Genomic DNA, 16,283 nt, shown 5'->3' on the forward strand with positions numbered 1-16,283 from the left:
AGAGAAGGAGGGATGGAGGGAAGAGGAGGGATGGAGGGAGAGGAGAGAGGAGAGAGGGAGAGAAGGGAGAGAGAGAGAGAGAGAGAGAGAGAGAGAGAGAGAGAGAGAGAGAGAGAGAGAGAGAGAGAGAGAGAGAGAGAGAGAGAGAGAGAGAGAGAGAGAGAGAGAGAGAGGGGGGGGGGAGGAAGGAAGGAGAGGAAGAGAGAAAGCGAGAAAGAAGAAGAAAAAGAGGAAAACACATAGGGGCATACCAGCCAGACGAAGAGAGACAAACACGAGTCTACAGGGGGACAGAAAGGAAGAGAAGGCTGCGAAGAAAGCTGGATGAAGGGTGGGAGTCCCAAACAGCGATCAGGGGAAAGGAAATGAGCAGGACGATGAGAGTGAAAGCAGGGAGTGGCAGGAGAGAGAGAGACACAGAAGAGCGGAGTGGGGGTCGCTGTGGTTCCAGTTCCTAATGATTTAATTACTTATCACTTTCTAACGGCGCGCGGTGCATGGGCTGGTGTGCGTGATATGGGCTGTGTGTGGCGAGAAAGTGAATAATGGGAGGAGGAGGGCGGGACGGAGTATGGGTGGGTGGGTGGAGGTATGGGTGGGGGTATGGGTGGGTGGGAAGGAGGAAGAGGGAGAAAGGGAGGGAAGGAGTGAGAAACAGGGAGAGAGGAAAGGGGGAAGGAGGGTGAGGGCGGGAGGGAGGCAAAGGAAGGGAATAATAGGGGACGAGACAAACGAGAGAGTGAGATAGAGAGAAGAGAAGAGAAGAGAAGAGAGAGAGAGAGAGAGAGAGAGAGAGAGAGAGAGAGAGAGAGAGAGAGAGAGAAGAGAAGAGAAGAGAAGAGAAGAAGAAGAGAAGAGAAGAGAAGAGAAGAGAAGAGAAGAGAAGAGAAGAGAAGAGAAGAGAAGAGAAGAGAAGAAGAGAGAAGAGAGAGAGAGAGAAGAGAGAAGAGAGAGAAGAGAGAAGAGAGAAGAGAGAAGAGAGAAGAGAGAGAGAGAAAAGAGAGACAAACAGACAGACAGACAGACAGACAATAACTGACTGGTAAAATGAGTTAGTGGGTGAGCGTCTGCGCGTGTGTGGAGACCTGTGGCCAAGACGTTTTAAACCAACGAATAATTGTATATCTGCATTGATCAGACGCACTGCAGGGCACGGGGGAGGGAGAGGGGGGCTGAGGTGTCAACCCCTGAGCGTGTGCAGGGAGCGTAATGTTGACACGTGAACGGAGTGACACGTAAAGGATCATCGCTGCTAATCACGAGCGTCAGTTATCATCTTCTCGCGACAGATAAAAACGACAAGTTCGAATGACAAACGCCTGACGTCTCTGCCCAGAGTTTACGAGAAGGGAAGGCAGGGAGACGACGCGAGCAGAGTTATTGGGGGATGAAAAGCGATAAGAATAGGTATAGGGCTAGAGACAGGGAAAGGGGAAATGGACAGGGGAAGGAGCAGGGACAGGGAATGAAAAAGGGAGTGGGGAAAGAGCAGGGACAGGGAATGGAAAAGGGAAAGGGAAAAGGACAAGGACAGGGACAGAGACAAGGAAAGGGAAACAGACAGGGTTAGGGAGAGGGGACAGGACGGGGAAAGGAGAGGGAGAGGGGAAAGGAGGGGAAAGGGAAAGGGGAAAGGGGAGAGGAAATGGACAGGATCAGTGAGAGGGGGCAGGACGGGGAAAGGAGAGGGAAAGAGGAAAGGGGAAAGGGAAAGGGGAGAGGAAATGGACAGGGTTAGGGAGAGGGGAAAGGAGAGGGAAAGAGGAAAAGGGAAATGGACAGGGTCAGGGAGAGGGGACAGGACGGGGAAAGGAAAAGGGAAAAAGAAAGGGGAAAGGCCAGGGACAGGCACAAGACCAGGGACGAGGGCCGGGAGAGGAACAGGGGCAGGCAGATAAGAAAAACAATCAAGCCCTGAATCCGGCGGCATCCCACCCGGAATCCCCGGGCCGACACCTACCTTTCTTGTAGGGCGAGTGGTAGGGCGAGGAGTGGTTGCTGGTGGTGCCGCTGTTGTGGTAGTGGCTGTAGTGGTGGGTGTGGCGGCGCGAGCGGGTGGAGGCCTCCGTGTTCCTGATGAGGTTGTCGAAGATCATGATCCACTCGTCCTCCTGAGACCAGAGCGAGTCCAGGTGGTCGATGTAGGAGTCCAGCTCCTCCTTGGACTTGATGGGCGTCACGATAGTGGTGGACGAGGTCGAGGTGGAGGTCGAGGTCGAGGTGTTGTTCGTCGCGCTCGTGGCGGCCGAGTTGATGGTGTCGGTGGAGTTGATGGTGTCCACGGTGTCGGTGGAGGCGACGGAGGCGGTGGACGTGTTGGACAGGGATCGGTTGATCCCCGAAGGAGGACGGTCCTGCGAAGAGCCCATGGACGCCACACTGATCCTGCCGCTGCTGTCGCAACGGTCCTCCAGGTGCGTTCTTGGGCTGGTGGGCGTGGAGAAGGCGGAGGGCGTGGGGCTGGTGGCGGCGGGCGGGGGCGTGGAGATGATGGGCCCGGGCGAGGGGCTGCCCGCGTGGCTCTCCGTGGCGCCGTTGCCCGCCGAGGAGCTGTGTCCACTGTCCAGGGAGCCCAGGGACTCGACGGAGCACTGCGAGGTGAGGGGCATGTCCCCCAGGCCGGCCAGCGAGCCCTCCAGCTCCACGCAGCCGGCGGGGCTGACGGACGGCGGCGGAGAGCCCTCCAGCAGACCTGGGTCGGTGGGGCTCACCGAAGGCATATCGACTCACTGGTTCACTGAGTCACACTAGCAGGTTCAATAGGAGATTGAGGCGGGGTGTCGGCCGCCCAGCCTCGCCTTAACCCGTCCAGTACACTAGTGTGACACCTGGTGACCTCCGCCTCACATGCCCAACTGAATCACCATCGTTACACTCGAATTCAGCACTCACATAATAATGCGCCGTTTAATTCACCTACTGATCTATTTTCTGTCACACTAACAGCATATCAAAAAGCGCACACGATGTCATAATTCACTAGAAGAGGGGAAAAAAAACATAGATAAATATAACAAAATTACGAAAAGTCCGGAGTCGAGGCGCGGGTCGAGCACCTCGTAATTCCTCCGACGGAAGCGATTCAACGACTCGACGACTCGACGGCCGCTAAGAGTGACACGGTTCTGGGTGGCGGCGTTTCAATCGCGCGCCGCCGGAAGTTTATTGCGCCATTTCTTTCGCGCCGTTCAGCGAGTCAAGGACATCGGATTCTTGCAATCGGATTGCAGAAAGTTCCAGAGGTGAAATCAGATCAGCCGTGACTAATGCGCGATTGAGTTCGGCGCGTCATGGATTCCTGTGGCATGAGGTTATGCCTGTCAAGACGCATAAAACCGAAGGGGACAAGTTTCCCCGCGATGATGCAATGCCCCTTCATCATCCTCAACCCCACGAGAAAATCAATAACGACAATAATCGCAACAACCAAAACCAACGTGGTAAAAACCAAGCACAGTGCATAGTAAAATATTAAGTTTCTCTCTCTCTCTCTCTCTCTCTTTCTCTCTCTCTCTCTCTCTCTCTCTCTCTCTCTCTCTCTCTCTCTCTCTCTCTCTCTCTCTCTCTCTCTCTCTCTCTCTCTCTCTCTCTCTCTCTCTCTCTCTCTCTCTCTTTTTTATCCCTCATCCAGGAAATCAATAAAAAGGTGACTTAATACCGTCTTCAAGTAATGAGAATCCGAACAGGGAAAAGGCCAAACAATAAGGCACCCCTGAGGGCCCGTGAGCGAAAATGCGGAGAGGGGGGGGGGGGGACGTAACAGCCCCTTAAATCTCGCTGCTTATGATCATCTCAGGCCGTGTGCGAAAGCCTGAGGAATAGAAATGGGAATGGGAATAGAGGAGGAGGAGCAGGAGGAAAAGGAGGAGCGGAAGGAGCAGGGGGAAGAGGAGGAGGAGCAGGAGGAACAGGCGGAACAGCAGGAGGAACAGGAGGAACAGGAAGAAGAGCAGGAGCAGGAGGAGGAGTAGGAACAGGAGGAAGGGAAGGAAGAAGAAATGAAGAGAGGAGAGGAAGATTTTGTTTTGATAATACGACCGGAAAAAAATACGCGAGAACACTATAAACATAAGAGTTAGTGATGACAGAAACAACTACCTGAAAACCAAGAAATAAAATAAAACAAACTCCAAGAAAGAAGATACACCGAGAGAGAAAAAAGATAAAACACTAAGAGAAGAAAATAAAAAAGCGCTTAACCTTTCATCCCTGGAGAGGAAAGCAACCTCAAGGCCAGGTCAAGGAGGAGGAAGAAGAACCCTATCTCGGACTCGGTGCGTGCGGCCTAGAAGGAAGGAAGGAAGGAAGGAAGGAAGGAAGGAAGGAAGGAAGGAAGGAAGGAAGGAAGGAAGGAGAGAGGGAAGAGGAGAAAGGGGGGATAATTAAAAAAGAGGGAGAGGGAGTAGTGATGAGGGTGGGAGAGAGGGGGGGAGGGGCATCTGCATGATGAAGTGATTAACTCCCAAGTGCACTCGAGATCTGGGGTAGGGGAGGGGGAGGGGTAGGAGGGGGCTAAATCAGCTGTAACGGCTGGCACGAGAAGGCAGCACAGAAGGCTCGTACAGCAGCTCATTAAGAGGGATGGGAAAGGAGACAGGATCTACGGGGAAGGGTTTCTCTAGGATTCCTCTAAGGTAGGCGAGTATGTGCGTTAAGAGGACGGGGTCGATGTTCACCAAAGCGAAGTAGACAGAAAAAAAAGAAAGTGGAATCGAGTGATGGAAAATGGAATACAACGTTGGGAGGGGAACGAAGCAGAAAAACGGCAGCGAGTTATCGTTCACACACACACACACACACACACACACACACACACACACACACACACACACACACACACACACACACACACACACACACACACACACACACACACCTTCCTCCCTAAAAAAAAGGGGGAGGGAGACTCGAAAACCTCACAGATGTCTACTACACCGAAAACAATGACGCACACTCCCTAAGCACAGCAATCCTTCGCCTAAGCCACCACTCCCAACGAGCGCCATCCCCATAACACTCGTCTTCGCCAGGGATCGCGCCCGCCGACCCGACCTATCCCCCTGCGCCGCCCGAAAAAGGCCTCCGCACCCGACACCGAAATCACATCAGGGAAGTTCCGCCTTTAAGACACCTACAAAGAATGGCCATAAATCCCCATCGCTGCTTCCGGTGGGACATTCCGGGACCCCTCGCGGTAGGGCGCCGCCAGCCTACCTCAGGTCCTCGGGCGCTGCGGGGGGCCACGCGCCGCTCAGATATCAATTCCGGGTAGAGCGAAGCAGAGAAGGGGAGGAGAGAGAAGAATCAAGATGGGAACGAGGAGGAGGAGGAAAAAGTCGAAGCGAAAATAGTAAAATAGATAAAAGCGAAGAGGAAGAGGTTATAGAACGTGATGACGTAATGAGGGTTTCCGACCTGAGGGAAACTTGCATGACTGATGCTGCCCTCGATAACAAGGCTCCCACGCCCAGTCCGCGCACGCCGCATCAGCATATGCAACAGCCCCATCACGACACGTCCAGCTCCGACGGGACGGGCGCCACGCAACCTCCCCGCGCCGCCTCTCCTCCGTCAGCGCGGGGTGGGTGTGCGTCCCTCGCGTCGTCTCCCCGGTCGCGTCGCTTTAAGCCCGACCCCCGTGGCCCTGAACGCGGCCAATTACGACCCGGCGAAATGGCCGACGCGGGGCACAGAGAGGAAGGGAGAGCGGGAGAGTGAGTCCACGGAACAAAAGGGTTGGGCGCCTTAAAGGGCTCCCTTCCCGTCGCCCTCTCCCTCAAGGGTTTCCTGGACCTCCGCCCCCTCCTCTTCCTAGGCCCGCCCGCCCGCAAGCACGCCCGTTCTGTCAATACCAGCTGACGCCGTTCGTTTCTCCTGCGCTCTCACTAGAAAGCATTTACATTTACATTTATTAGCGTCTTTTAGACCCACTGCTAATGGCGGGTATCTCATTTCCATAATTGACGTTCGCTTTATGCATTAGGATAATCATAATTTAGGTATTCAATGATCGCTGTCTCTAATGAATGCAACAATTAATTCCTACCCACTTACTGCAACACATAATTACAGTATAACAAATGCAAGCGCACGAGCACATGAAACATGATTTGGGGGCGCTTTGCCAGCCAGCACTAATCACACACACAGCGAATACAATGACAGCTCGCAACTACAGCAAACCAAATAAACGCAAATGACCAGACGTGCGTAAATTGTTCGAAACGCCCACGTGACTCCGGGCGCACGTGACCGCAGTCGCACGGAACGTAACAATCTCCTCAAACATTAGAAAACGACGAAGGAAAGTTAAGTCTTGGCTAGAGATTTGATCAGCCCCCCCCCCCCCCTCCGAGCTCTTTCTCACGCCCATGGTTCACACCTCCCTCTCCCTACGCGACGGAACGGTAGGGGGCCTCAACCATGGACGACAGAACGAAACAGACACCCCCCCCACATATACATTATCCCTCCCCCTCCCCCTCCCCCACCCTTCCTTCGTTTCACCCCCACCCATCTCCCATCTCGCCGCCCACGCAGCTCCACCGGCCGCCAAGCACCGCGACGGGCCCCTTCCACCCTACCTGCTCATTCTCACCCGCAACATCCCTCGTCCCACATCATTCCGCCGCCCGCGTCGCCGCTCGCGGTGAGGACCCCGACACCCATCGCTCCGATCTCGCCCACGCAATCGGCTTCCATCTCCCTTAAAACAACCGCCGATCAGCTACTTGGGAGGCCCTAATAGCGCTCTACACGCAGATAAAGAAACTAAACCCTTCTTCCGATCGGAGTGATAGCAGCCGAGGTTTCCCCTGATGGCGGCGGAGGGCAGGTGACGACGACCATTTGTGGCCGAGAAGACCCGCTGCGAGCGCTCCGCCGATGTCAACCAGGGACTTACTTCACTGAACCGGCACCAGACTCCTGAACACATAGGTGTGTGTGTTTAATATATGTATGTACGTGTGTATATGTATATATGTATATGTATGTGTGTGTGTGTGTGTGTGTGTGTGTGTGTGTGTGTGTGTGTGTGTGTGTGTGTGTGTGTGTGTGTGTGTGTGTGTGTGTGTGTGTGTCTGTGTGTAGGCATAGGTATAAGTATAGATATAAATAGATAAACAGATTGACAGAAAGAGAATGAGATAATTCGTGATACACTGCCAAATCATAACAAGCATTTGACTAATAGGTGATGGTGAAACCTTAACGGAGTAGAACAATAACAATACGTAAACAAACAAACAAACAAATAAATCAATTAAAATCCCACCGATAGCGAACCCCTTAACAAAAACATAACAAAAAAAACTAAAAACATAAATACAAACAAGTAAAAACCCATCACCCTTATTTCGTCTACCCTCCGCATTGACCAAAGACACTATAAGGCACGCAGCAGCAACCCACCCCCACCCCCACCCCCCGCCCCCACCCCCAACCCCCTCTCACTCTCGCAACAGGCTTAAAGGTAAACTGGTTGACACGCTCTTTTATGAGTCCCTGTTAAAAGCCAGCGAAATACTGACTCATGCTGTGTGAAACTGCCCTCCTCTCGGCCACTCAGGAGCTTGTTCTACACGGTCCCCATTACCTCGTTCTCTTTTTCCCCCTCTTTTACCTCGTTCTCTTCCCCCCCCCCTCTTTTTTTTCGAAAACACACTCCCCATGTTATTACGCACATGCAAATGTCACACCGAAGTACGGCCGAAACGCTGTACACGATGACATGCACACAGACACCTGAGCCACAGTCATCATCGTGTATTGACAGGAACAGTGAAATCAATATGTGAACAAGAATACCCATTTTCAACACGTGCGTTATGGCGCTTTAGATCCCTTTAAGTAGCACTATTGACGTTGCGGCGCAGAGGTTAGAGTATCACACATAAAGAGAACTTCGACAAGGTGTCGTTCGGTCGGCACTAAATGTCTTATGGCAGGATCTATGAACACGCACGCACTCACACAATAACCCAGAGAGAGAGAAAAAAAAAGTAAGAGAGAGAAAAAAAGTAAGTGAGTGAGAGAGTGAGAGAGTGAGAGAGTGAGAGAGAGAGAGAGAGAGAGAGAGAGAGAGAGAGAGAGAGAGAGAGAAATTAAGCACTTTACTGGCGGTATAATCGCGGTCTCCCGATAATAATTAAACGTGCCTACTACTCTATCATTAGGACCGTAAGTGCCCCGCATTAACCATAACACGACAGACTCCCAAGTCACTCCCTCCCCCCCCCCCCTCATAAAACCATCACGGCTCTCCCACTCACACATTCGCTCTCACACCTCTCCCCCTCACTCGCCTCGGGCCCCGATGACCCGCGCCAGGTCGGCCCAATAGCCGTCTGGAGGCGATCTCGCGTTCTTAGGAGCAGCCCGCCCGCGACGACGCTTCTCCGAACGGCAGGAAAGGGTACGTTCGTCTGCGGGCAAGTGACGCAACACTCGCACACCCTCGGAACACCTCATCGCCGCCACTTCGCGCGAACTGGACACCGTCTTGTCTCACCTCATTATCGCACTCTTACAATCACCAGCGTCACACACAGCCTCGCCAACGAGAGGGGGATCACAAAAACTTATCTTTCGCTATCGTCGCCGCGTATCAGCCACAGCAATAAATACGAGCAAGAACAGCAGACTCAAGTAGCTGCTCGGCCGCCAACACAGAAGGGAGAGCAAGGCAGCGAGGAATAGTTAAGAAAACGAAACCCACAGAAATCACAACGAGTAAAAAAAAGGAACAGCATCGAAGAGGTGTATCCGCGACCATTGCTGAAGACGGACTGAGTACCTGTCACATTGCAAATAAGTAAATAAAAAATCCTGCTCGGCAACAGACGTGGCAGAACCAACACATTCCAAGATGAAAAAACAACAGCAAAAAAACAAACAAACCAGGGAGGCATAGAATGATACACACAAGAAGAAAAAAGGCTGTCCAAACACAGAGCTCCGAGTGGCGATGAGTAAAAGACATCTGACCCAGCAACCAGCGAACACCGAGCTCGCTGAGTCACACGAGGCTCAAGAAATGAGTCAAAAGTGGAGCATGACCAAGAGAGTAGAATAGAGGTCAGTACTTTACACAGAATTGTGAGAAAAGAAAAACAGAAAGAACCAGAGACGAAGGAGGGCAGGGGAGAAAAGCAAAAGGAAAAAGAGAAGATAAGAGAAGAGCGGAGAAGAGAAGATAACAAAAGAGAAAAAGATCAAAGAATAAAGAGGATTATATATATATATATATATATATATATATATATATATATATATATATATATATATATAGAGAGAGAGAGAGAGAGAGAGAGAGAGAGAGAGAGAGAGAGACGTAGGAAGGTGAAGAAAGGTGCGAGAGATGAAGTATGCGACATAAGGTCCAGACGAGGTTAATGTGACACCTCAATGTGGCACCATATAGGGGGTGCGGGACAATGGTGCCAAACACATAGCAGGAGAAGGAGATGGCAGTCATAGCTTTCACCCGCGAGTTCCATCCATGCCTGGCGCGCGTGGATGCCACACATAAGGAATCAGTGGATCTGTCATTCCTTACATTTTTAAAGGCGACTTTTAATATACCTACATGTGCGTATATACATATATAGGTGGTGTACATACGTACATGCCCTCTACGTACGTGTGTGTGTGTGTGTGTGTGTGTGTGTGTGTGTGTGTGTGTGTGTGTGTGTGTGTGTGTGTGTGTGTGTGTGTGTGTGTGTGTGTGTGTGTGTGTGTGTGCGCGCGTGCGTGTGAAAACATTCGCTTGAGTGCGCACTGGTGGCCTTGTGGTCCGAGATGTTGCAAGCATTCAGAGCAAGTCAATAAAATGTATTTGAATGGTAACGAGCTTGCAGACCAAATATATAGACAGTTCCAACAACAAGCAGCACAGCAAATAGAGAAGCTAATCAGCAGCGGCCCAAGCGCTTCCAGAAGCGTCCGCGTCGACCTTTCCTCTTTCGCCACAAACCAAATGTGAACGTCAACAACCAACCCCTCCAAACCATCCATTTCCTCCTGCTCCGGCCTCTCCCCTCCCCGCTCTCTCCCCAAGGCCTGGTGCTCCTTGAAAGCAAGAAAAGACAAGGGTCACCTGTAAGTCGAGAACATCCTCCGCCTCCTGTGCTCTTACAATAACAAACTTCCGACTCGACAAGGCACCCTTGCCTACCAAGATCTTCCTCGGCGGTCCTTTCAAGCTATCCCTTCTCTCCTCACTCCTCTCTCCTTCTCTCTTTACTTCCTCTCCTCTTATGCTCCTCTCTCTGTGTATGTATGCGGATGTGTTTCTTCGCGTGTGTGCTTGTGCGCATGGGTGACTAATTTCTTTCTCGCTCTCCCTTGCTTCCCTGCCATCTCGACGCTCTGAGTAGCTCTCCACGCATAATGAATTCAGTGTCCCGGCGAAGGCGAGGTCGCCTGGTACACAGTCTGTCTAGAAAGCAAGCCACAACACAGCTCAAAACGCACGCGGAGGAACAACAGGCCCCTTAAACGGATGCAAATGCCCCTTCCACACCCGTTCACAGCAGCTCTGTCCCTATCGCCGCACTCAGGGCCTTGGGGTTAGCCTCGCCTACCGCAGGACGACTTCGCCAGGGGGTGTCGCCGTTCTCACCCTATCCTATCCTCTTCCCTCGTCTCCACTCCTAGCCACCGACGCCAAACCGCAGACGGGATCAACACTACTCCTATTACCCGAGCACGAATTCCTCTTCTCAGGACAACGCCACAAACAGACACACACACACACACACACTTGTCACTCGGCCTCCTCCATGTCAAACCCATTTGTGAGCGGAGGTAGCGATGGCAGAGGGGGGAGGGGGAGGGTTGCCTGAAGATGTACCACCAATACTATCACGTGTCCCCGCAACGCCAGCCGAGAACCCGCCATTCGATACTTCGCCTTCGGTCCGCTACGCGCAACACCTGGAGTCGCTCCCTCGGAAACAATCAAGAAATTATTAGCTCGGACACTGCCGGATCCAGCGCGGTGAACGGCTGTATTTTTTTCAATATGTAATCTGGATTAAATCATCATTTCCACGATCTAAAGGCTGTCTGATAGCTTAGAAACCTTTAGGACACGAGCTGACAAGTGGACATCCTGCCACTCGCCCAGTCCAGGGTGACGAGGCGACAGAGTGGCCATCGGACAGGATTAAAGTGCAAGAAGTGACGGCGGGATGCCCTGGCGAGACGAGCAGGCAGTCGGTGGAACGGTGGCAAGGTGGTGACATTTGCAGTTCTCACGTACCACACCTACCGCGTCCCCTCTGCGCCACCAGGCACTGGCGAGGGTGCCCCTGTCCGTGCATAACACTATGAGCAAAAACACTCTACGGGGCACGCATATACACGTCAGCAAGATCCAAAATACTGTCGCCACTTATCAAGTCTTCCCACAATGAATCACTTAGATCACTAGGCCTCACTATCGTTGTCTTTATCTTACAGTACATTTGCTCTTATACTAACTGCCGCCGCAAACCAGGGAGTCACTGAGCTCGCTCCCATTCGGGTTTCAGAGGCCCCTTCGTCACAGACAATAACTGTCAGCTGAGCATCTCGCCGACCATCCCGACGTTTCCTGGGCCGACATATTAAACTGCACAAGTTTCCTTACAGTCCATGTCATTTAAATAAAAAGTTTGTTTGTTTTTTATCACATCAATAAACTTTCAAATCGTGTCGCTCTCCATGTCGTATATCAAAAAGAGGCAGACGGAGGATCCATCAATCCTCCACACGCACGAAACATAAAAGGCGAGAAACACACACACGCACGCGCGCAGACCCGACACTCACTGACACACACCCACACGGTACGCGCGCCGGCCGAGCACTGACTGAAGCCCCGCTACCCCGCTCTCCCTCACCCACCACAACAACACACGCTCCTCTCGCACGCTGCCAGTGCCACGGCCTGCCACGAAACGCACACACTCGCACCGCCAGACACACACGCACACACACGCTCTCTCACGCACGACAACTGGACGACACTTATCTATTTCTGCCAAGTCATCCCATCTGGCTGGCTTAAGAGGCCTGGCTGTTCTGCCATGAGAACTCGTGGCCTCTGTTTCTCCCGGTAATTCCTCCAATTGTATATCGAATTATAAACGAAAGAGACAAAGAGGAAGAAAAAAAAACATCTTCGCCGAGGCCGCGTCCCCTTCCAACCACGGCGCGAGGGCAGCCGAGCGCTCTGACGGCCGCCCTCGCTCCGACATTCCTTACGCGACGACGCTGGGCGCATTGCAACGCCGCGCCGCCCGCCCGTACGCCCGCCCGCCCGCCAGGCTCCACGAGATCAATCGCAGGTCGAGGGGACCGCCGGGATGGTCAAAGGGCACGCCCCCTTTTCTCCTTCAGAGATACGCCCCCTGGAGTGCGTCCTCGGAAGACAGCGTCACATTCGCCGCGGGAAACAACGCACGGAACGAGAGAGTGTGAAGGGAGGAGGGTATGCCAGGTGTGAAAGCATGCACACCCGCACCCGAAGAAAAGGCAAAGGTACGGGATAAAATATGAGCCAATAAAAGCTCTCACCCATACGTTCTGCGATCCCCCGCCCGTCCGCCCGCCCACCCCCTTCGTTCCAAAGTTTACTGCTTCGGATTTCCATGACTAAACAGCCATGACGGCTTCCCCGCGCTTCATTATACATTCCCGCGACGCCGTTCCCAACACCCAGCCGCCCTCGGATACACCAAACCAAGAAAAACAATCAAAGAAGCGAAAGAAGACTAAAAATTAATAAAAAAGAATACAAATAAAACCAAAATAAAAGAGTACAGACGAAACTCCTCTCCTTAGACGCACCCGGAACAAGTCGGCCGGACGCTCCTCCCTTGCTTTTACGCGATCAAGCTGTTATATGGAAATCCGGTGACCGCGGAACACTCCTCAGAACGCGGATCCATCTGGCGAGGAGGAGGGGGAGGGGGGAGGTGGGGGACATCACGGAGAGGGAGAAAAAGAAAAGAGAGATGAGAGTGAGTGAGTGTGTGAAAGAGAGAGAGAGAGAGAGAGAGAGAGAGAGAGAGAGAGAGAGAGAGAGAGATATAGATAAAGAGAGAGAGAGAGATAAAGAGAAAGAGAGAGAGAGATAAAGAGAAAGAGAGAGAGAGATAAAGAGAAAGAGAGAGAGAATAAAAAGAAATGGGAGTGAGGAGGAGGAGGTCGAGATGGAGGAAAGATTAATAGAGACAGACAGATAAATAGATAGAGGGAATGAGAGAGACACCATTAACAGAAGAAAAATGGAAAAGAGAGAGAGACAAAGAGGGGGAAAGGGAAACAAAACCAAACCCTAAGAATTTGAAAGAAGGAAAAGACACCAACACAACGAACTCAGGAACAAAGGCAGAGAAGACCCCGTCGCAGGAGGAGACGCGAGCCCCAAGAACAGGAATAGGGAAAGGGTTGAGAGCGAGCGGCGCTGGCTAAAGTAGAAGATAATGGAGTGAAGACCGGAGGGCGGCTGATGGTCCCGCATGATAATATCTACATATTAAACATCGGTTCGCTGGCCGGCTATCTTGTAGGCCACGGCGACCGCTATTCGGTCCCCGGCTCCTCCTTCTACAACATAACACGCTGTACTTATTCCCTTTAAAAAGATGTGTTACTGCATCTACAACATAACACGCTATACTTATTCCCTTTAAAAAATCCACTGCATTTACATAACAAGCTGTTCTTATTCCCTTAAAAAATTCCACTGCATCTACAACATAACAAGCGGTACTTATTCCCATAAATAAAATGTGCTACTGCATCTACAACATAACACGCTGTACGTATTCCCTTTAAAAAAATGTGCTACCTCATCTACAACATAACACACTGTACTTATTCCCTTTAAAAAGATGTGCTACTCCATCTATAACATAACACGCTCTACTCATTCTCTTAAAAAACGGCTGTATAAAACCATAATGATGTTGCACAGAAGGACCGGTCGCTCAGTACGACGAATGCCAAACATAGGGGCAGGGTTCTTAAAAAAGGATGATAAAACACGAAGAAATGTACCCCACCACTGGCCGAAATGTATAGGAAAAGGCGCCGCAAACAAGCCATGCCCATACATACATACGCAAGTGAAAAAAACTGCCGCAAATCCGCCGCAGTGACTCTCTCATTCTGACGCCGCCGCCGGGGTCGTTGAGGACGGCACGTATGTATATCCAAATTCATTTTATGGCGTTGCTACTGCCTGGTCGCTGCGGACGTCTTGCATATAAAACTAATGAATATCATGCCTTTATCTGTATCTCTATCTATATCTACCTATATATATATGACACGCCGACAAAGGTTCCTTATCGAAGACCACCACCTTCCCACCCCCAGGTGTTAATCACATGCGAACGCGTCCCCTCGCCAGCGACACAACAAACAAGTCACTTTTAACCCCTTACAAAAAACCCTCCCTGCGCACACCCAATTCATTTTACCCCTTTCCTCCCTAGCTCTTTCCCTCCCATTCCCTTCTTGGCCCTTTCACCCCCTTTTCCCTTGGCTCTTCCCCCCTCCCCCCCATCTTAGTCTCTACCCCCTCCCCTCCCTGCCCCTACCCCGCCCTGCCTTCCCCCACCCCATCCTCCTTCCGCTGGCTACCTGAAGCTCTCCGATAACAGGCATCGGGTGTCGCAGTCGGCTGATGTGTTCTTGATAAGCCGTATATTGACTGCTGCCTCCCCTCCCGCCCGAACCATTAATGACCCAACAGGCAACGCGGGAAAATGGGTGCGGGGATGAGGGGTAGGGGGGGGGTTACAGATAGGGGGAAGAGAAGCATAAGCCACATCTGCGGCCGCTTGGCTCTATTAGCCCCCGATGCCGGGTCCATTAACCTGCTGACCTATTAGACCGCCATCGCCTCCTTTACTTCTCAAACGAATCGCCTCTTCCCCTTTCTTCCTCTCCTTTCCCCGTTCGCATAAAAAAGAAAAAGAGTAAATGATAATAAGCAATAAAGTACCCAGCCCTCGAAGGGAATCTCGGCTCATACACCCGGCCTTTAAACCATTTAAACCTCTCCTCCCGCGAGGTGCCGACGCCCCACGGAGCCCACACCCTGTGCCGGGACCTCGCTCGCGTGCCTGTGTCGGAGCCCAATCTGCGGTCGTGTCAGCTGACGCCGGCCGACCGAGGGGGCGTGGCTTGGGAGGACCGGCCTTAGAGACGCATGTTCTCCAGAAGTACTCCAAAAAAAAGTCCAATTAAAACTTTTCCCTCCCCGCTGACGAACACATCTCTAGAAGTACGGTCACCACAAGACCTCCTAAGAATTACCTTTGCCTTTCCACCAAAAACAAAACTCCCACAAGTACTTACAGACACACTCCACACCTAGCACCGCTCCGCATCTTACCTGCAAATAAAAACAAAAACAAAAATTAATAAAATACATACATACACACACCCCAAACGTCATCATAAACCAAAAACACCAACCTACTACACCAGCAAACATCAAACATCCCAAGAGCCGCCACGGGGAGCGCGTGGGTGAGGAGGGGATGCGACCGGGAGAGCAGATGCGTCGGGCAGCATCGCAAGGGGGTGGATGGGTGGCGAGCGCAGGCCGAAATAATCGATACGTTGGTCAATAGTCGTCGCCGAGGAACAGACGCTTTGCCATTCCGCTCGCCAGACAAAGGCGTGAAAAATCTGTTTGTGTATATGTTTGTGTATGTGTATGTGTATATATATATATATATGCGTACGTATATGTATACATGCGGGCATGAGAGATATAGAGATACAGATACAGATACAGATAGAGTGAGAGAGAGAGAGAGAGAGAGAGAGAGAGAGAGAGAGAGAGAGAGAGACAGAGAGAGAGAGAGACAGAGAGAGAGAGAGAGAGAGAGAGACAGAGAGAGAGAGAGACAGAGAGACAGACAGACAGACAGAGAGAAAGAGAGACGGAGAGAGACAGACAGAGAAAGAGAAAGACAGACAGGCAGAGAGAGACCCGTCACCTCGAACAGAGAAAACCCCATCCCTACGCAACCAATCTCTCCCTCCCTGCCACCCAACAACCCCCCTCCTCCTCCCCCTTCCCCCAGACCCGGCAGTGGAAACCAAAGGTCACAGGGTGTGGAGTAAGAGTCCCTCGCCCGGACTCTTGACCTACCAGAGACGGACTTCAACAAGTCATCATCATCGTTATCATCGCGGCTCTGGTCGATACGTCTCATTCATGCCGTGCAGGTGGGGCGGGCAGCGCGGGCGGGCGGACGGGAGGGGGGAGG

At 52.0% G+C, this 16,283-nt stretch overlaps 1 protein-coding gene across 21 annotated transcripts in view; it reads right to left on the reverse strand.

The window, feature by feature from the left end:
• The window catches only part of chb (chromosome bows), a 133,841-nt gene extending 121,957 nt beyond the window's left edge, over positions 1–11,884 (reverse strand). For all 21 annotated transcript variants that reach the window (XM_070131839.1, XM_070131832.1, XM_070131843.1 and 18 more), the window contains exons 1-2: positions 11,818–11,884; positions 1,961–2,979 (exon numbers count right to left, since the gene is read on the reverse strand). In XM_070131839.1, coding sequence (XP_069987940.1) covers positions 1,961–2,720 — 760 coding nt within the window. In that variant the 5' untranslated portion in view covers positions 2,721–2,979; positions 11,818–11,884. The remainder of the gene's footprint in view (positions 1–1,960; positions 2,980–11,817) is intronic.
• Positions 11,885–16,283: the final 4,399 nt, after the last annotated feature.

Source organism: Penaeus vannamei, chromosome 17 (genome assembly GCF_042767895.1).
Source record: "Penaeus vannamei isolate JL-2024 chromosome 17, ASM4276789v1, whole genome shotgun sequence".
Lineage (NCBI taxonomy): Eukaryota > Metazoa > Arthropoda > Malacostraca > Decapoda > Penaeidae > Penaeus > Penaeus vannamei.